Source organism: Coffea arabica, chromosome 10c, assembly GCF_036785885.1.
Source record: "Coffea arabica cultivar ET-39 chromosome 10c, Coffea Arabica ET-39 HiFi, whole genome shotgun sequence".
In the NCBI taxonomy this organism is placed as follows: domain Eukaryota; kingdom Viridiplantae; phylum Streptophyta; class Magnoliopsida; order Gentianales; family Rubiaceae; genus Coffea; species Coffea arabica.
Window position 1 is genome coordinate 24,287 of NC_092329.1, and position 21,861 is coordinate 46,147.

At 41.4% G+C, this 21,861-nt stretch overlaps 1 protein-coding gene across 1 annotated transcript; it reads left to right on the forward strand.

Annotated features, from left to right (window-relative positions):
- The first annotated feature begins 11,617 nt into the window (after nt 1-11,617).
- On the forward strand, nt 11,618-21,087 carry LOC140016161 (uncharacterized). The gene is made up of 3 exons (XM_072069589.1): nt 11,618-12,525; nt 12,742-13,191; nt 21,012-21,087. Exons 1-3 carry the CDS (start codon nt 11,618-11,620, stop codon nt 21,085-21,087), a joined length of 1,434 nt encoding a protein of 477 aa, XP_071925690.1.
- The last annotated feature ends 774 nt before the right edge of the window (nt 21,088-21,861 follow it).

Below are 21,861 nucleotides of genomic sequence, written 5' to 3' on the forward strand. Positions count from 1 at the left end.
ATAGGAAATAATCTTGCATATACATTGATTGTTATGTGATAAATTTTCACGCATCATTCTTTCACCATTGAATTCAAATGAATGATAAACTCTAAGGTTTGGGCAAAGATAAGGGATTCAATCATCAGCTACAGAGAGTAACATGCAACAAAGCTACCACCTGGATTGGATGACGTGGTAAATCCGTATTTTATCAGTCTCAGAAATTGAAAGGTTTCAAGCTCGATTAAGGCAAACGTCGCAGAGCGGAAGTAAAAGCATCACAAGACTCATGTTTACACGATTCTCAAGGCAAATCGGATCAAATAATGGTGGCAAGTCCATTATTTCTTCTTTTCTTGCAGGAATGTTGCATTTACAAACAAAAGCAGCCGCTCTCTTTTGGCGCCTAAATCAATGACAGACAAAGCTTCCCAGTAAGCAAGGATCGATGTTATTTGCGAAACTCGATCATAAGAAACAACATCAGCTCTCGCTTCAATCACAAAGATCCAAATTTCCCTCTTGGTGCAAAAGTTGAACTATTCTCAGGTAAAAAACTCAATTCATTGTTTAAACTTTCCCAGTGAAGTCCCGTTTTAATTCTGTTCGGGTCAGTCCCGTTTAAATTCCTGTTCGGGTCAGTCCCGTTTTAAATTCTGTTCGGGTCAGTCCCGTTTTAAATTCTGTTCGGGTCAGTCCCGTTTAAATTCCTGTTCGGGTCAGTCCCGTTAGTCCCGTTTTAATTCTGTTCGGGTCAGTCCCGTTTAAATTCCTGTTCGGGTCAGTCCCGTTCTAAATTCTGTTCGGGTCAGTCCCGTCTAAATTCCTGTTCCGGTCAATCCCGTTTAAATTCCTGTTCGGGTCAGTCCCGTTTTAATTCTGTTTGGGTCGGTCCCGTTTAAATTCCTGTTCGGGTCAGTCCCGTTTTAAATTCTGTTCGGGTCAGTCCCGTCTAAATTCTGTTCGGGTCAGTCCCGTTTAAATTCCTGTTCGGGTCAGTCCCGTTTTAAATCCTGTTCGGGTCTGTCCCGTTTAAATTCTGTTCGGGTCTGTCCCGTTTAAATTCTTGTTCGGGTCAGTCCCGTTTTAAATTCTGTTCGGGTCAGTCCCGTTTTAAATTCTGTTCGGGTCAGTCCCGTCTAAATTCTGTTCGGGTCAGTCCCGTTTAAATTTCTGTTCGGGTCAGCCCCGTTTTAATTCTGTTCGGGTCAGTCCCGTTTAAATTCTTGTTCGGGTCAGTTCCGTTTAAATTCTGTTCGGGTCAGTCTCGTTTTAAATCCTGTTCGGGTCAGTCCCGTTTAAATTCTGTTCGGGTCAGTCCCGTTTAAATTCCTGTTCGGGTCAGTCCCGTTTTAAATCCTGTTCGGGTCTGTCCCGTTTAAATTCTGTTCGGGTCTGTCCCGTTTAAATTCTTGTTCGGGTCAGTCCCGTTTTAAATTCTGTTCGGGTCAGTCCCGTTTAAATTCTTGTTCGGGTCAGTCCCGTTTAAATTCTGTTCGAATAAGTCCCGTTTTAAATTCTGTTCGGGTCAGTCCCGTTTAAATTTCTGTTCGGGTCAGTCCCGTTTTCAATTCTGGTTCGGGTCAGTCCCGTTTTATTTTTCATGTTCGGGTCAGTCCCGTATTAGAATTCCTGTTCGTTGGAATCTTTTGCAGCCCAATAACACAGGCAAGTATTTGGTGTCTATTTCTTTGTCTCAAGTTTTTTCAAAACTCAGACAAAGAGGGGCAAACTGTAGACACCAAATTTTGAATAATTTTATGTAGCATCTATTTCATGATTTTCATTTTAGATTGCTTGCATTTTAGTTCGTTATTGTGTGTTTTGCACTATTAGTTGTTATGATATTTTAGTTTTATTCATGTTCGCCCTTTTAGTTGACCTATTTCATTTGTTATTTATTCTTATTTACTTTTAGTTTTAGTTTTTAGTTTTAGCTTTTAAGTTTAAGATTAGCATAGAGTTTTTAGAAAAAGAAAAGGAAAACATCAAAAATATGTTTTAGTCATTTTGTTTTTATTCAATGCTTTCTTGAAAGAAAAATGAAAATGAAAAATCATAAAAAAAGGAGAAAAGAGAAAATTAAAGAAAAAGAGGAAAAAGAAGAAAAAAATAGGCTTTAGTTGGATTGGAAAAATGAAAAAAAAGAAAAAGAAAATGATGAAAAATGAAAAATTGAAAAATTAATTAAAAAATGGCCATATTTTTTGTTTAGTTTTTTGTTTAAAATTATTTTTTGTTTTGTTATTATTATTATTACCTGGTTTGTGTAATTTTTTTAAATTATTATTATTATTTATATTTTATTTTATCATTTCTGTAATTATCAAGTTGTTTAAAAAAAAAAAAAATTTATCGCAGCATGCACGCTGCAATTTTTTGCAGCGTGCAAAGGACAGCCTCAACAGCCATTGAATGGCTGGATATGAAGGCGAGAGGTAAGCCTTCATCCTCACCATTGAGGTGAGGGTTTAGGAGATTGGGAAGTGGATATAAAATGGATAAGAAGGTTCAGCCGTAAGGGGTTTTGGGGGAGAGAAAGGAACGGCTGAAAATCTGGGGAGAGAAGGGAGTGAACGGCAGAACTGAGAGCAAGAGGGAAAAGGGACAGAGCTAGGAAAAAAGAGGGAGGACAATCGAGAGAGAGAGCTAGTGGGGAGAGAGTGGAACGGCTAAGGAAAACTGAGAAGAGAGAGACAAAGGTTGTCGGCTGTAGACTAAAGGGAAAAATCAGAAACAAGCAAAAGAAAGGAGAGGAAAACAGGCTGAGAAATCAGAGAGGCTGATGGGCGGCTGATTAGGAAGAAGGAGTAGAGCATACAGAGAGAGAGAGAAGACAACTGCATCATCATCGCTCCTCCGTCGAGTGTTTGCTGAATCGTTCAAGTTCTTTCTTCGTTTCAGGTATCGATTTCTTCTTTTAAAGGTCAAAGTTTTTTCCTTTAGTTATTTGTTTGCATTTCTGTGTCCTTGTTGATTCTGGTCTGGCTTCAATATAACTAAGGTTTCTTGTTTTTGGGTTTGGTAAAATCTGAAGTTTGGGTAGGGGGTTGATATTTCACATATGGGTGTTTTGGCCGAGAGAAAATGGTTAAAGTTTCCAACTTTGGTTGGTGGTTCGTCTTAGGTTGGGTTTTGGGTTGCAAGACTAGATTTTTCTTGTAAGTTAGTGTCATAGATTCTCATTTTAAGTATTGCTGCTGTCCATGTGAGGAACAAGAACCAAATCAGAAAATGGAGTGCTTCTTCGGCAAGTTGAATTTCTGACTTTTAATTCGTTGATTTCCCTTTTCGTTCTGTGAGTTTGTAAGCTGTTTTTGGGTAGTTATAGGTATAAAATGCATGTTTTGTATGTTTGGGGGCTGAAACACTTGAATTAAGATCAAATGCTTGCTGAAAATGATCATTTCAGGTTGCTGAACCACCTTTGCACACATATTTTTCCAGAATTTTTTGCATGGCTTCAGTCTGGTTTTTGTTCATCTGGATTGGGGTGGGTGTATAGTTACTTGCGTAGTTTAAAGCTGTGATGTTGGGGTTGAAGGGTATCTAATCAAAGTCGTGTGTTTGAATTGGAAATTTGAGTTAGGAAACAAAAAAAAAAATGCAGCAGGCTTCACTTTTGGCTGCTGAATTTTTCGAGTGTTTGAATTACTTAGTTTGCTGGTTATTTGAAATATTTTGAGAGGTGTTTAACGTGGTTTTGAGTGAAGTTGATTTGAAGTTTTAAATGAACTTGGTTTTGCCGAAAGTTTACATGCAAGGATAGAAAGTCATGGCTGAAAATTGCAGAAGCCAAATCCGCAAGTCTGTTGAAAGGTTCAAGCAGTTTGCATGTTTTTCCATGCTCATGGTTCATTGTACCATGGCATTTATGTGTGTTTTGAAGTAATGATTTTGTTAGGTGAAAGGTTTGGTTAAAGATGAGGTGCTAAAGTCCAAAGTTTGTGTTTGAAAATGCAGCAAATTAGTACAGAAGCCTAAGCTGCCACAATTTTTCTGTGATGTTTTCTTCTCTGTGTTTGATTTGTTGAGTTTTCCTGCTTAACCTGCATGCCTAATCTTATGTTTGAATGGAAGAAAAGAAGGTTTGGTGTTGAGTTTGCATTCTTTGAATCACAGGAAACGTAAACTAGCTTGAATGTTGGCCAAGTAAAATAGATTTCCCTAAAAATTCTGAATGGTGGGTGAGTTGTCTTGAACCAATCTGAATCATGAGTTGGTTTCTCATTCCAGATTTCTCTTTGTTTTTTTTTTGTATGCATAAAAGGTGTTTTTAAGAATGAGTTTGCAACCTTTAGCGAGTGCTAGGAAGCTGGATTTTCTTCTTGGTTAAAATCTTTTCTCTTGCCGCATAAGGCTGCTGAAGTTCCAAAGTCTCGGCTGACTCTCTTTGGCTGCAGAAATGTTTCCTAAGCTTTGCATGAAGTCACCTGAACTGTTCAGATTTTGCATGTCTGTTGGCTGACCTTTGGTGTTAAATTTATAAGTTTCATGATGCAAAATGAGAGGAATGTATGGTAGTTTTTTGTTTGGGATTTAATTGAGTTTGAAAGCTGTTAATGCCGAATTGAGGGAAGCTTTCATCAGAATTCTTGTTGCAGGCAATGTTTACGTACCTTTGCATGGTTTTGCATGAAACTATTTTTGAAAATTTCACTTTAACCCCCCAAGTCTCCCCTTGTTCTACTATGACCCACAAATTTGAGAAAGCTAATCAATTGGGTCCCTGTGATTTTTGCAGCAATGCATTATGGCCCAATTACATTCCATGTTCTTGCAATTAGGTCCTAAGGTGTTTGCATTCGAATCATTAATTGATCTTTATTATTTTGGGGACCTTTGAAGCTCTTTGATGATTCATTTTGACGTTGATTGTGATTGATTAGTGATCATTATTGGGTCCTAGAAATGCAAGTTTAAACCATTCATGGACCTTCATTCACTCTTGGATTCTTGAGATATGATGTTTGCTTGGACTTTAATTTTTACTTGGGGACCTTTGAGTTTTTAAATGCTTCAATTAGGTTCAATTGATTTGTGTAGTGCTTGCATTTGGGTCTTTAGTGGATGTTATGCTTGGAGGTTGGATGATCATGTCTTTGCTTGGTCTTTAATTAGCTTTTTACTTCATTAAGTTGTAATTGGGGGAAAATTTGATGATTAGGTGGATTCCAATTGTTTTGTTTATATCTTATAATTAAATTGGTGCGTTAATCCTTTGCTTTGAATGGTCTTAGCACATGTTATCCCGTTAGTTGGTGACTTAGCCCAGTTTAAATCTCGTCCATTTAACACTACAAAAGGGAGCGGTATAATTCCTTTTATCTTTTTTGTTTCTCTTATGTGACTCAACGTGCTAAGTGAATTGCATGTCTACTTTGCTTTCTTAGCTTTTCTTTAATTCCTTTTACTTATGTCATTTGCTTTTTGCTTTCATTAAGTTATTCTTTTAATGGGGTATGTGTACACCTCTTGGCTTGTAATAGATAGGGCGTAGCAAGTAATTTGGTCCACTTTCCCTTTCCCTTTTGTTTTAGTTAGCAAATGTAATGGTTGCATGCCTATGTGTTATATGTTAAATGCTTTATTAGGATTTTGCATCTAGTCAAGCATGCTAAGTGTTATGTGCTACGTGTTTATAAGTGATTCGCATGTCTACTCGCTTTTTATAGTGTGGATGAATGGAATGAATGAATGTACGTCATCACACTAGTCCAACGCTAGTTGTGGCTTCTTTTATCGTTTCCACTAGTCCAACGCTAGTCGGAATTCATAGGAGGGGCTAGTCCAATGCTAGACCCAATAGGTTCTTTTTTTCCCTTTTTCATTAAGTGCATGATCACCACATATCACGCATTTTTCCTTAGTTTATCATTTGGCATGTTCCTCAAACCCCTTCCCCTTCACTTTAGGACTTGCATCTCATGCTAGTTAGGGTTCATTTGCGTGAAAATCCCCTTCCGATAAGGGAAACGAGCGAGTGTGGCTTCAAATAGCCTTAGCACGCTAGTTTTTCCTTCTAGTCAAAGGGAAAATTAAAATCATAAAACTAGAGGTCATCCCCGTACCCGACTTGATGCATCCCTCTAAGTTCATACATTTTCATTTTCTCATTATTCTCCTCATTAAATTTTTTAATCCATATGCCATATTCACACACCTATTCACTTCTTTATTTTTCACCTCACACATTGCACCTATCTTTTTACTTATATATATTTACTATTTTTGTTCACTTGCACACGAGCACTTATATTTTCATTCATTTGCACACAAACACTTTCAAATTGCACACATGCCCTTCTCTACACTTTGCACACTTACACTCTTATTTGAGTCCTCATTTGCATCATTCACGATTTTCTATGAGGTCTTTCTTATTGGCCTTCACAATTCATGTGAATGGGACCACAAGCCTCATAAGAGACATTTCTTAGATTTAGGATTGCATTTCTCATTCATTAGTCTTTGTCCAAATTGCAAATACATACTTTGGGTAGAAAAATTTAGGAAAATAAGGGTTAAATCACGCAACTAGCCTTGGTTAGGTCGAAGGGGTGCCTTGGATTTTTATCCTTGCCTTCCCCTTCGTCAAATGTGACTCCCGAACCTTTTTCTTTGTTTGCGTGGACTAGGAGTCGTTCAAAAGGGTTTCTTACTTTTTTTTTCCTTAAAAAAATTTCACTTTTTGGGTGACTTGGTACACCCTAACTCTATACCAAGTGGCGACTCCATTTTTCATATAAAAAACCCTTTTTGAACTATTTTTCTTGGGTCAAATCGTCGCATTTTCAAAAGTCCCATTTAGACCCATTTTTATTTTTATCAAAAAATTCACTTTTTCCAAACCAATAAAATCACAAAAACAATCATTTTATTTTTCCAAAAAAAAATGGGGCGCGACAATGGGAATACCGAGGCCTCCACCCAGAGAAGATGGAGAGGACCGTCGACCAGGAGCCAACCCCAATAAACTCACCTGCAAACTGCTTGGAAAATAGCCCTACGACATCTACCAAGATACGGTCACAAATGGTCTGTTGACGCAGGAGCTGCCCTTCAAAAATTGCAAGATTCCGTGCCAACCAAATATGCCAACAAATAATGCAAGGCAAAACCGAATGTAATGATTCCAGACGAGAGTGCCGAACCGGTTGGCACCACCAAGCCGCCAAACGCGACCGCACCCCCATACCTCTATAACTCACTCCAGCGCTATTCCCAAAAAAGGTCCACAGGAAAAGAGCTAACTCACCTTCCGCAAAGACATGATCCAACGACTCAGATTGCGAGGCCAAGCAGCAAAAACACTTGGAAGGGCCATAGACTTGCAACCTTCCTAGGGACGATGCCAACGGTAAACGATCCCGCAGCAATCTTATCATGAAGAATGATATCTTGATTGGAATTACAGGGTGCCAAACCCTATCAAACATGAAAGATGAGGGGGTCTGACTACCAAGCAGCACGTATGTGGAAGCAATGGAGAAATCTCCTGACTCTGTCAAGGCCCACACCGCACGATCGTCCGCGGATCCCACTGGGGCAACTTTAGTAACTATCTCTGATACTATGTCATCAGGAACCCAAAGCCGTAGCAACTGTTGATTCCACCTTCCATTCAATACGAAATCCCGAACTAAGTGATCAAAAACACTTTGTAACCGTTGACACAGAGGACCAGAACCCATCCAATTGTCGAACCAAAAATTACACTGTCCCGACCGCATCTCCCACCAAAGATTTTGCTCCGCCACCTCACGAATTTGAAGCAAACGCCTCCACATATATGAACTGCCCTGACCCGCCGCTACCATGCATGGATGACTCTGCCGACAATACTTGGCTCTCATAAATGTCGCCCATAAACACTCTCCCGTACGAAAATGCCACCACAATTTGAATGAGAATGCTGTATGAACATCCAGAAGCGATCGAACACCAACCCCGCCCTGTGACGAGTCGGCACACAGGTCTGCCCACTTAATCCAATGATGTCGGAGGCCACCTTCCCACTCCCCCCAGAGAAAATTTGCCATAGCCCGTTCAACTAAAGCTAGAACTCCCTTCGGAGGGCATGAAGCTGCCAATAAATGAGTTGGGATTGCTGAAAGCACGTGTTTGATGAGTACAATCCGACCCCCATTGGATAGAAATCTGGACCGCCATGAAGAAACTTTAGAAATAACTGACTGTACCAGCTCCATGAAGTATAGACACTTTCGGCGCCCCACAAAAAGCGGACACCCCAAGTAACGCACGGGAAACGACTTCAAACCAAATCCAGTTACCCGTCGAATCCTTGCCACACACTGACTAGGCAGTTTAGCATGCACCATGAACCCGCTCTTTTGAACATTAATCTCCTGCCCCGAAACTGCTTCATATTTTCCAATAATCTGCATAACACATCTCAGCGAAGCGGATGAAGCACCTGAAAAAACCAGGACGTCATCTGCATAACTGAGATGCGTGATCATAGGACAGCCCCGCGGAACTGAAAAGCACTTGAACTCCCGATGCTCCACTAACTGGTTCAAAGAGCGGGACAGCACCTCAGCGCCAATAATAAACAAACCTGGGGATAACGGGTCCCCTTGACGAAGCCCTCGCGTAGACTTAAAGAAACCCACACTGGCCCCGTTGATTAGGACCGAAAACCAAACATTCGAGACCAATCTCCAAATCCTATCAATCCATTGCTCCCTAAAACCAAATCTCCTCAAAGCCATTGTCAAAAAAATCCAGGAAACACGGTCATAAGCCTTTGACATATCTAATTTCAGAGCTACATCGGCATTTCTGGAGGTCCTCCCTATATTAGAGAGCAACTCTTGTGCCAGCAAGAAATTATCCGATATAAGCCGCCCCCGAACAAAACCACTCTGCTGTGGGGAAATAATCCTTGGAAGGATTCGGGCCAAGCGATCCGCCAAAATTCGCGAAATCAACTTGTTAACAAAGTTACACAAGCTAATCGGGCGAAACTGAGAAAAATCCTGTGGGTGCCCAACCTTAGGAATGAGTGCAATGGAGGTCACTGTAATAGCCCGAGGCAACTCCGCCCCACAGAAAAAACTACACACTGCGCTAACAACATCCGCACCGACAACTGACCAAGCAACCGTAAAGAACTTACCCGTATATCTATCCGGCCCCGGTGCACTCTCCCCATCCATCGCAAAAACCGCATTTCGAATCTCCACCGCAGAGGGAAACTGCTCCAACAAATCATTCTCCTCATCAGTCAAAATTGTTAGGATATGCTGAAGCAACTTAGAGGAAGATGCTGGACGCTGATCCGTAAACAACCCCTCGAAATACCGAATCGCCTCTGCTCCAATCCCATCATCCGACTCCACCCACTCCCCTTGCCCATTTCTAATCCTGTGAATGATCGAACGTACCCTTCTATTTTTGACGACAGAATGAAAGAACCTTGTATTTCGATCTCCCTCCTGAAGCCACCTAACCCGAGCCTTCTGCTTCCAAAACAACTCCTCCACTCTCAAGGCCGCTCGCAACTGGCCTTTGGCAAGATGTAAATGCACCCTAGCAACATCTGAATCATCGCTTTCTACACGGACCTCTGCCAACCGCACCTCCTCTTCCTTTTGCCTAACTGTCTGAAAAATATCCCCAAAAACCCTCCTACTCCAATCCCGTATAGTACCCCTCAACCGCTTTAATTTGCAACAGAGAACTTGCAAAGGGGGTCCAACGCACGGTTGCTCCCAAGAATCCTGAACCATAGGCAAGAAGTCCTCGTGCCTCGTCCAGACATTAAGGAACCTGAACGACCTCGGCTTAGTATCCAATCTGGTTGACACTGAAAGAAGGAGCGGAGCATGGTCTGAGGACTCCCGGGCTAGGTACGACACCGCAATGACATCCCCGTGTCAGAATAACCTTCATTCACCAAAACCCAATCCAACCTTTTCCAGATTCTTGCCCTGCCATGTCTATTGTTACACCAGGTAAACTGAGCCCCAGAAAAACCGGCATCCATGAGATTAGCCTCATTAATAAACTGTCTAAACTCCATAGTTTCTTCTCCTCAGCATCTAAAATTACATTGAAATCCCCACCCACAAGCCATGCAGCGGAACCCGGGTTATCCCGCATTAAACCCTCCCATAGCTCACACCTCTCTACAGGTGTACATCGCGCATGCACAAAGGAGACAACAAGGTGGGAGCCCGGCACATGATCGTGAGAAAGTCGCACTGACACATGCTGGGGGCTCTCTCCAACCACCAAGCCAGAAAAAGGCTCTTGGAAGAAAACCCAGATCGAACCCACCACATTATGCACCACTCCATGAAAACCTAATTTGTGTCTATACTGTTCAACTTTATCAACCTCCAACCAAGGTTCACAAAAAGCCAAAAATTGGAGATTGTTCATTTGAATCAATTTTTTAATCCTTCTCAATTTCGGAGCTTTAGAAATGCCCCGAACATTCCAAAATAGACCTTTAATCATTGGACAAAGTAGGAAGGGAATTCTGCGAATTTATCAATTTAGAACGTAATTGCCTGTCAGAGGGAAAATGTGATGAATTCATCCGGAAAAGCCAAGGTTTAAGCAAAAAGGGGTATTGGATTATGATGATTTGTGCCTGTTTCCGAACGTGCAATTGCCGGTGGGGTTCAAGACCCCTAAATTCAACAAATATGATGGAACAAGCAACCCTAAAACGCACCTGCGCTTGTTTGCTAACAAGTTGGGCAAGCCAGTGGATGACGAGAATTTGCCGTTGAGATTATTTCCAGAAAGCTTAGAAGGGGATGCGCTTGACTGGTATTCCAACCTAAAGCCGGAGGAAGTGAAGACCTGGCTCGATCTGTCCAATGCCTTCATTAGACAATATGAGTATAACTGTGAGCTAGCGCCAACTCGGACTACTCTGGAAGGAACGAAAAGGCGACCATCTGAAGATCATAAGACATATGCCAAGAGATGGAGAAAGATAGCTGCGAAGGTGGAGCCACCGATGACTGAGGATGAAATTATTCGCACATTCATAAAGGCGCATGATCCTCCATATTTCGAAGAAATTTTCCGTATGACTGGTTGTTCTTTTGCTGCAATTGTGAATAAATTGGAAGAGTTTGACGACTTTGTGAGAGCCGGGAAGATTGTCAATGTCTCTGCCCTGAAATCTCAGTTGGATGCTTTACAAGGTCAAGGAAGCAATGTGAAAAAGCCGCCGTTCAAAAAGAAAGAGGGGGATGCAACATTTATTTGGAACCAAAACCCTTCACCCAGACCCCGATACCAACACAGCCCAATCTACCAACCCCATTACCCTTACTACTCAAATCCGCATCCTGTATATACTACCAACATCCACCACCCTCGACCTCGCCCAAGCTATCCTAACCCACCTTCAGCCCCTTTTCAAATTTCCCAACCAAATCCACCCCAAAATCGACCTCGCCTTCCATATAACCCAAGATTTTCTCCACCAAATAGACCTGTTTACAATCATCCTCCACCTCCTGAACCTTACAACCGACCCCCTGGCCGTACATTTACCAATTTAGGTAAGCCTTTAGACCAATTGTATGACCAGTTAAAGGCCGCCGGGAAAATTGGTACGGTACCCCCTCCTACCTATTCCTATGGCATGCCCGCGTGGTATAATCCACAAGCTGTCTGTGCTTATCATTCTGGGGCCCCCGGACATGCCACCTTTGATTGCGGGGCTCTTAAACATAAAATCCAAGATATGGTTGAAGCCGGGGAGATTGTAATCCGAAAAAGGGAGGCACAAGGGCCGAACGTAAATCAAAACCCCTTGCCAGAGCATGTTGGGGTCATTCTGGACAATGCGGAGTACGAAGAACAAGTCAAAGATTTGGCAAGAGAAGCTGAGATAGTTGGGGTCACAGACCAACCATTCATCATAGAATTACCATTCGAAGAAGATAACCAGCCTTTTGTCTTGGATCTCACGCCAGCAGAGAGTGAAGCTTTGAAGCCGGTATTCATCGAATTCCCGAGGCAAGAGCCTGTTTTGAGCCTGCAACAAGTGCCGTGGAATTACGATGAACCTATTATACAGATCGGGGAAAATTCAGCTACAAAGAAAGAGGTGTCAGTGGTTACCAGATCGGGGAGGACTGTAAGTCCATTTGAAACTACTATTCCGATTCAAGCAAAGAATTCCGAGCCGCCCATTAAGCCAACAATCACCGAGAAAGAAGCCGTGGATTTCCTTAAACGACTCCAGAGAAGTGAATACAACATAATCGAAAAGCTAAGCAAGTCACCTGCCCAGATAACCATGTTGGATTTACTTTTCTCTTCAGACGTGCATAGGGATGCATTGATCGACGTATTAACTAAAGCTCAAATTCCGAGGGACATTTCTGTTGATAATTTTTCAAACGTGGTTGGGAGCGTATTATTCAACAAACAAATTGCTTTTTCTGACGATGAATTGCCGACAGAGGGCATTGAACATAATAGGGCGTTGTACATAACAGTGAGGTGCAACGGGAAAATGTTGCCGAAGGTGCTAATTGACAACGGGTCCGCGCTTAATATCTGTCCTTGGAGTACCTTGGAGAAGCTAGGATTGCAAGACATTAAGCTGAGGCCTTCAGGGACTATCGTTCGAGGGTTTGATGGAGCTCAAAGGGAGCCGATAGGAGAGGCAGATTTAGTAATCGAGATGGGGCCCGCCCAATTTCAAATAACTTGCCAAGTAATGCACTTCCCGAGCATTTACAATATTTTACTTGGAAGGCCATGGATTCACAAGTCTGGGGCTGTGCCATCTTCGTTGCACCAATTGCTGAAATTCGTAGTAAATGACAAGCTAATCACTATCTTTGCCGAAGAGAACTGCCTGGTAATCACCGATTCTGGATCTAAAGAGGAGGGAAGTCGAAGTGCCACCATGTCCCCTCATAGCACATCCGATATAGTCTCCGTAAGTTGGATCACAATGGAGGAACAAGCTCTCTCAAAAGCAAGTGTAATGATGGCTAAGGAAATGATTCGTGGAGGATACAAATTAGACAGAGGATTGGGGCGTGAACTGCAAGGAATCCTGAAGCCAGTGGAGATTATGGAAAAAAGGGATACATTCGGTTTGGGTTTCCAACCAACCGCCAAGGACATCAAAGAGATGAAAGAGCGCAAAAGAGCAGAGAAAGAGGGCAGGCAAAGGGTTTTTGACATTCCACCACTGCGGTATACTTTTCCACGACCAACAGAGGTTATCACATCAGAGGTTAATCCAGTTGAAGAAATTGAAGCTAGTTTGGCCCAATTGTTCGTAGGGGCAACATTTGAAGATAGTTTTCCAGATGAGGCTGACTTTCCTGACATCCCTGAAGGGTCAATTTCTAATTGGACAGCCGAGTCCCTGCCCGTTCGGAAGGAGTTTCGGTAAACTGAAAGGGGTTTATCATTCATGTGAATTCATGAAAATACTTTTGCATCTGTAAATAGCCAATGAAAACAATTTTCCTTTTTGACTAACGTTTGTGCATGTAAATATTGTTAAGTTTTCATTTCCATTTGCTTTCAATCAAAGGTTTTATGAAAATGCACAAGTTGTTCTTGTCATTGTTGTTTATTCGCTTGTTTATATTCATATTGTTTGTTCATTTGTTTGTTGTATGCTTATTTGCTTATTATCCCACATTCGTTAATTCTTTCAGATGGCCAAAAATAAAATTATTTGACCCTTTGGATATCACAGTTCTGGAATACGATAATGGCAATTTCTATATCACTCACGACTTGGAGGTCTGTGAATCCGAACTCCAAAGCGAGAGTGATAATGAGGAGGTATTCGATTCTTTTGCAAATGACCTTGAACAATATGAGGAAAAACCAAAACCGAACCTGGAAGAAACAGAAAAGGTTAACATTGGCACTGAGGATGAAGTTAAGGAGGTGCAGATAAGTATTCATTTGAATGAAAGGCAGAGAAAGGAGATGCTTGAATTCTTGACCATGTTCCAGGATGTATTTGCGTGGTCCTATGATGATATGACTGGCATTTCAACTGATGTGGTGGTGCATAGGTTACCCACAGACCCTTCTTTTCCACCCGTAAAACAAAAACCCAGAAAATTCAAACCAGATATAAGCCTCAAAATAAAAGAGCAAATTGAAAAACAACTCAAAACCAACATTATCATTGTTTCCCATTACCCAATTTGGCTTTTGTGACGCCCCGAAAAGTATGAGTGTGAGAACCCGTAAAAACCCTAATCTTTTCCGAGGGTTTTATTTCCTTTAATAGCATGTTTTCTGCATTTCCTGGCTTAGGAAATTTTCCTGAGGAATTTTTATGAGTAATTATAGTTTTTAGATGATTTTTCTAGCCTTGGTGAGTTTTTGGAAAATTAAGAGTGTATAATGGACGTGGGACCCACTAGTGCGAAAAGTTCGGAAAAATTCGGCCAATAAGGTTAAGTTTCGGATACTGTGTAAAATTTATCGGGTGTTAAGAGATAAGTAGAGAGTGAGATTTGATTGATGTGAGAGGAAAAAGAAGTGATAAGATTGCATTAATGAGGTGACAAGTGTCACCCTCTTATTGGTTTTACTTTAAGATTTACTATTCCAATTTTTGACTTTTTTTGACCAAAGGTTAAATATCTTCAAAAATTGCCCAAAAATCACCATTTTTCACCTCTTGTTGGCCGGCCCTCTTAGCTCAAGAAGGAAGAAAGCTTCTTCAATGTTCAAGCTCCCAATTAGCTCAAATCAACCAAAACAATTGCCTAAATTAGATTCTACTCCATAAAATCCTTTCATTTGGTACTAGTGAGTGTTGTGGTGAAGTTTGTTTGAAGAGCTAAGGTGTCCAACATCTTCCTTTCTCTTGTTTCCTAGGTAAGTGATGGTTGAACATCCTACTACACCTAATGATGCTTAAGTGATGCTTAGTAGTAGCTAAAGTGATGGATTATGTGAATTATTTCTTGATTTGAAGTGATTTGGTGAAGTTTTCCATTTTATGATGAATTTTCTGGTTTAATATGAATGGGATGTTGTGGCCTTGTATGATGAATGGTAATGGTTTAAAATGACTCTAGTAGGTGTGAATTGTTGATAAATGCAATCAATTTTGGATTTGGATGGAAAATGGAAAGTTAGGGTTCATAAACCCCTAATTCTGTCCGGTTTTGGATCATAGGGTTAGAGGCTGAATTGGACTTTGCTCAAAACATTAAAGTTGTAGGTATTGATGAGTTTGAAGTGCCTGCAAAATTTCAGGTCATTTGGACTAGTGTAAAGTGAGATATGTCGATTTTACTGTTGCTGTTCTGGGTTGATCAGAATGCGAAAACTGCACTAGTAATTGGCCATTTTGACTGGAATTGCTTTGGATTTGGATGTTGGTGTCTTCTGATGAAATGTAGCTGGATGTCTTAGCTACCATATGCCTTTGGAATCAATGCATTTGGACTTGTATGGACCGAGTTGGACTCATTACAGCATTGTGTGATTTGTGAACCTGTTTTAGTGGTTCTGGTATGGTATTTTTGGCATATTTGACCTAGTTTTACTAGGAACTGGACTGAGTGACCTTCTACATTGTTGTAGCCCTGGTTCTTAGCTTCGAAACGGTGGGTCTTACACCCCCATCCGATAATCATAGTGAAATTGACACCATTACCGCAAAATGACGTCAAAACTGTTTTTCTGGTTTTGAGCTTAACCTTCATTTCCGGACTTTTTCCCTAGCTTGACTTGTCTTTGTGCTTCTTGGAGCTTGCTGAATGGATATTAGATGAACTTATTTGTGTGACTTTGGGACTGGCTGAAGAAATAATGAAGCCATGATGGCTGGGAAAGTAAGCAAATTTAGGGGAAGTGCTATCCGAAGTTTTAAAGGACTTGTTTGCATTGAGTTTGCGATCTAAGACTTGGATTTGAGCAAGGCAATGATATATGATGGATGGTTTCTGAGCCATGGAGGTGAGTGACCCCAAACTATCGTTAAAGCTTCTTATGAACTGTTTCTTGCATTATTTACTCGACTGCATCTCATGCGTGCTTGCATGTGAATTCATGATATGATTTTGGCTTCAATGAGTTCTTGGGGAGTCTTGTGCTGGACACCAACGTCTCCACCTCTGTTTACTTGGAGCAAATGGCTCCGGAGCTCAAAAAGGGGCTCCCTCTTAATGTTAATGTTAATGTTAAATGATCTATTTGAGCGTTGGGTGTTCAAGTGCTATGATTTCACTGGCTCACGAGAGCAATAAACGGACATTTGTTTTTTGAATCATGACATCATCGAAAGGATAGAAATGCAATATTGTGAAAGATATTTGATTACTGGTTTTATTTGGTTACTCGCTGAGCTTTTAGCTCACCCCCAAAATGTTTTATTCCCCTCCAGGGCTCGTGGCGAAGGAAGGCTTGTAGTACTTGTGCACGTGTTTGGATGGCCTATATCTTGTACAATTTGGATGTTGGAATCATTTTATGTATAGTTGGGAATTGTTTCCGCTTCGCTTATGACATGTAATTATTGGAGAATTTGATGTAATATTTGAGATTTATATTGTAATCTATTTGAGGACTGTAGTGAACGACTGAGTCCCGGCGAGAGCTGGGCAGGCGACCCGCCGAACCCTCTGGTTCGCCTTAGGGAAAGGTGGGGCCGTCACAGCTTTCAAATCCAGTCCCTGTTCCAAAAAAGAGTGGAGAGGTGCGAGTTTGTGTTGATTATAGAGACCTCAATAAAGCCAGTCCTAAAGATGATTTCCCTCTACCAAATATTCACATTCTCTTAGACAATACGGCCGGACATGAGATTGAAACCTTTTGCGATTGTTTTGCTGGCTACCACCAAATTTTGATGGCAGAGGAGGATAGGGAGAAGACTGCTTTCATTACCCCTTGGGGTACCTTTTGCTACCGAGTCATGCCTTTCGGTTTAAAGAATGCTGGAGCAACGTATCAAAGGACCATGACAACCCTATTTCATGATATGATCCACCGGGAGATGGAAGTCTACGTGGATGATATTATAATCAAGTCTAAAAGGGCAGAGGACCACTTGGTTGATCTGAAGAAACTGTTCGAGAGACTACGGAAGTACAATTTGAAGTTAAATCCTGCAAAATGCGCCTTCGGAGCACCTGCGGGTAAGCTGTTGGGATTCATTGTTAGCAAGAAGGGCATAGAGATAGATCCGGCGAAAATCAAAGCAATTCGAGATATGCCAGTGCCGAAAACTCAGAAGGACGTGAAAAGCTTCTTAGGGAAGATCAATTTTATCGGGAGGTTCATTGGCCAACTAACTGCCACATGCAAGCCGTTGTTCAAATTATTTAGGAAGAATGTGCCGTTGTATTGGAATGAGGAGTGCCAACAGGCTTTTGACAAGATTAAAGATTATTTGTTGCATCCACCAGTCTTAGTGCCGCCCAAATCGGGCCGACCTTTGATTATGTATTTATCCGTGCTTGAAGGAGCAGTAGGGTGTGTTCTAGGTCAGCACGATGACCCTGGAAGGAAAGAACAAGCCATTTACTATCTAAGCAAGAAGTTCACGCAGTACGAGGCTAATTATTCATTCATTGAGAAAAGCTGCTGTGCACTGGCCTGGGCTGCCCAAAAGTTGAGACACTATCTGTTGAGCCATACCACGTATCTTATTTCCCGGTCTGATCCTTTGAAGTATCTTTTGGAGAAGCCGATGTTGACTGGACGTTTGGCGAAATGGCAGATAATTCTTTCGGAGTTCGATATTGTTTTCACTTCGCAAAAAGCTGTCAAGGGGCAAGCTATAGCTGATCATTTGGCGGAAAATCCAAGGGATGATGATTATCAACCACTCCGTACTTATTTCCCTGACGAGAGGGTCCTATTTGTAGGCGCTGTAGATGATATAAGTGAACAAAGTCCTGAATGGAGGCTTTTTTTCGATGGAGCTTCAAATTCTCTCGGAGCTGGAATTGGAGCTGTTTTGGTGTCACCCGAAGGGAAGCACCACCCTGCCGCTGCCAAATTGCAATTCGCTTGCACGAATAACATGGTTGAATATGAAGCCTGCATTTTTGGTCTCAAAATGGCTTTGGAAATGGAAATCAAGGAGTTGATAGCTTTTAGTGATTCAGATTTGCTCGTGCACCAAACTTTGAAGTAGTGGATAACCAAAGATTCAAAAATTCTACCCTACCATTGTAGTCTGCTCACTCTGGCCAAGCAATTTCAAAATTTGGAATTCAGACATCTCCCGAGAGCCCGAAACGCATTTACTGATGCTTTGGCCACCTTGGCTTCCATGATCCAATATCCAGATGAATTGAAGATCGAACCAATCCAAATTCAACTTCAAAACAAGCCAGCCCACTGTTGGGCTGCAGACGAGTCCTCGGATACTACTCCTTGGTTTAATGATCTTAAAGAGTTTCTCAAAACTGGGTCCTACCCTCAGTATGCTGGTACAAAAGACAAGAGTTTTCTGCGTAGAATGGCTTCAAAATTTTTCTTAAATGGAGAAGTGTTGTACAAAAGAACCTCGAATTTGAACCTTTTAAGGTGCATTGATGATGATGAAGCTCAATATATGATGAAAGAAGTGCATAGTGGCGTTTGTGGACCTCACATGAATGGCCATTTGCTAGCGAAGAAAATCATGAGAACCGGATACTTCTGGCTTACTATGGAGCATGATTGCATAGACTTTGTCCGGAGATGTATAAAATGTCAAATGCACGGTGACATTATACGCGCTCCACCCACTGAGTTGCATAGCATGACCGCCCCGTGGCCCTGTTCAATGTGGGGTATGGACGTGATTGGTACAATCGATCCTCCTGCTTCAAATGGACATCGATTTATATTGGTGGCGATCGAGTACTTTACCAAATGGGTTGAAGCGGAGTCATTCAAACATGTCACGAAGAAGGTGGTTGCCAATTTCTTGAGAGATCATATCATTTGTCGCTTTGGGGTACCCGAAACACTTATCACAGACAATGCCAGGAATCTGAACAATGACATGGTAGATGGACTATGTGAGCAATTCAAAATCAAACACCGCAATTCTGCCATTTATAGGCCTCAGATGAATGGAGCTGTAGAAGCCGCAAATAAGAATCTGAAGAAGATTATCCGCAAAATGACAGAAAGGCACCGCGATTGGCATGAAAAGTTGCCCTATGCATTAATGGCGTATCGGACTTCTATCCGAACATCAACTGGGGCAACGCCGTATTCACTCATGTATGGAATGGAAGCTGTATTACCAGCTGAGGTTGAAATTCCGTCACTACGAATCCTTATGGAAGCTAAATTGGAGGAGGCCGATTGGATCAAGCAGCGCCATGAGCAATTGACTTTGATAGATGAGAAGCGATTCAATGCTATTTGTCATGGTCAGTGCTATCAGAAACGTGTGGCCCGGGCTTACAACAAAAAGGTCCATCAGCGGACATTTGAAGAAGGTGATAAGGTACTGAAGCGGATTCTGTCAATGCAAGATGAACCTAAAGGCAAATTTGCTCCAAATTGGCAAGGGCCGTTCATTGTCCAAAAGGTATTACCTGGCGGAGCGCTCATCTTGGCGGAAATGGATGGACGGGCATTCCTTCAACCCATCAACTCAGATATGTGCAAAAAGTTTTTCATTTGATCATGCAAATTTTCTTTAGAAATTCATGCAAATGGCGAAATGCAAGTCAGGCCATCTTCTTTTACACTAAAAATATTTTATCTCTACTTGTCCCCTTTGAGCCATCAGAATTGACAAATTTCATTTGATAACTCTTGAGAATTGCAAACCCCACACTGGGGCAAATTTATTTCGAAAAAAGAAAGAAAAGAAAGAAAAAAAAGAGAAGAGAGAACCCTACACTGGGGCAAATTTAGTTTTCAAAGAAAAATGCAAAAGTGAGGAAAATGCAATGAAAAATGCAAAGAGAGAAAAGCTGATCAAACTGGGGCAAATTTTCCTCAGTTTTGGAGTTGTTTTCAAACAGTGCAATCTTAAGTTATTTCACCCCTCGTATCAAATCTGCTTTTAAGCCTCAACTTTTTTCAAAGCACCCCACCGGACCTCATTTAAAAGCCCAAAGTCCTGGCTTTTGTCACTTGCTGCATTTCTATTAGAAAATCTGTTAATCAACTGGCAGGTGATGTCCGTAATGTCTTCGCCTAATTTTACAAGGGAAGTACATTTTACTGATGCCAGAAATCCTTAATTCATGTTTCTGAGTCGATCATGGTCGAAATATTTCAGTCTTCTTTAGGTGAAAACCCGAAAGGGCACCTCGAAAAAAAAAAAAAAGAAAGAAAAAAAAAGAAAAGAAAGAAAAAAAGAAAGAAAGAAAGAAAAGAAAAAGGAAAAGAGAAAAGAAAAACAACAAAAGCAAAAATAAAAGGGTGGGGGCAACCTTGGTGAAAACCCGAAAGGGCGCCAAGGTAGGTTTTCACAACAGTCAAGCTTGAGAAGGAACAGCTGGTGACCTGGTTCATTGAGGGTTTTCCTCATATTTGTGAAACTTCTGCCAGTATCGGATTCCGAAGCGAAAATATCCGAAGTCTTGAATATGATATTCATTGGCTAAACTTGTATTTTCTGTATAAACACCTTTTTTACAAAATGTAAATCTCCTGGTTTCTTTAATTCATTTGCATTCTACTATCTATGGTTGTCTGCATTCTTTTGCATGTTCATCTTTGCCTGACATAGGAAATAATCTTGCATATACATTGATTGTTATGTGATAAATTTTCACGCATCATTCTTTCACCATTGAATTCAAATGAATGATAAACTCTAAGGTTTGGGCAAAGATAAGGGATTCAATCATCAGCTACAGAGAGTAACATTCAACAAAGCTACCACCTGGATTGGATGACGTGGTAAATCCGTATTTTATCAGTCTCAGAATTTGAAAGGTTTCAAGTTCGACTAAGGCAAACGTCGCAAAGCAGAAGTAAAAGCATCACAAGACTCATGTTTACACGATTCTCAAGGCAAATCGGATCAAATAATGGTGGCAAGTCCATTATTTCTTCTTTTCTTGCAGGAATGTTGCAGTTACAAACAAAAGCAGCCGCTCTCTTTTGGCGCCTAAATCAATGACAGACAAAGCTTCCCAGTAAGCAAGGATCGATGTTATTTGCGAAACTCGATCATAAGAAACAACATCAGCTCTCGCTTCAATCACAAAGATCCAAATTTCCCTCTTGGCGCAAAAGTTGAACTATTCTAAGGTAAAAAAACTCAATTCATTGTTTAAACTTTCCCAGTGAAGTCCTTTTTTAAATTCTGTTCGGGTCAGTCCCGTTTTAAATTCTGTTCGGGTCAGTCCCGTTTAAATTCTGTTCGGGCCAGTCCCGTTTAAATTCTGTTCGGGTGAGTCCCGTTTAAATTCTGTTCGGGTCAGTCCCGTTTAAATTTCTGTTCGGGTCAGTCTCGTTTTAATTCAGTTCGGGTCAGTCCCGTTTGGATTCTGTTCGGGTCAGTCCCGTTTAAATTCCTGTTCGGGTCAGTCCCGTTTTAAATTCTGTTCGGGTCAGTCCCGTTTAAATTCTGTTCGGGTCAGTCCCGTTTAAATTTCTGTTTGGGTCAGTCCCGTTTTAAATTCTGTTCGGGTCAGTCCCGTTTAAATTCTGTTCGGGCCAGTCCCGTTTAAATTCTGTTCGAGTCAGTCCCGTTTAAATTCCTGTTCGGGCCAGTCCCGTTTAAATTCTGTTCGGGTCAGTCCCGTTTTAATTCTGTTCGGGTCAGTCCCGTTTAAATTCTGTTCGGGCCAGTCCCGTTTTAAATGCTGTTCGTGCCAGTCCCGTTTAAATTCTGTTCGGGTCAGTCCCGTTTAAATTCCTGTTCGGGTCAGTCCCGTTTTAAATTCTGTTCGGGTCAGTCCCGTTTAAATT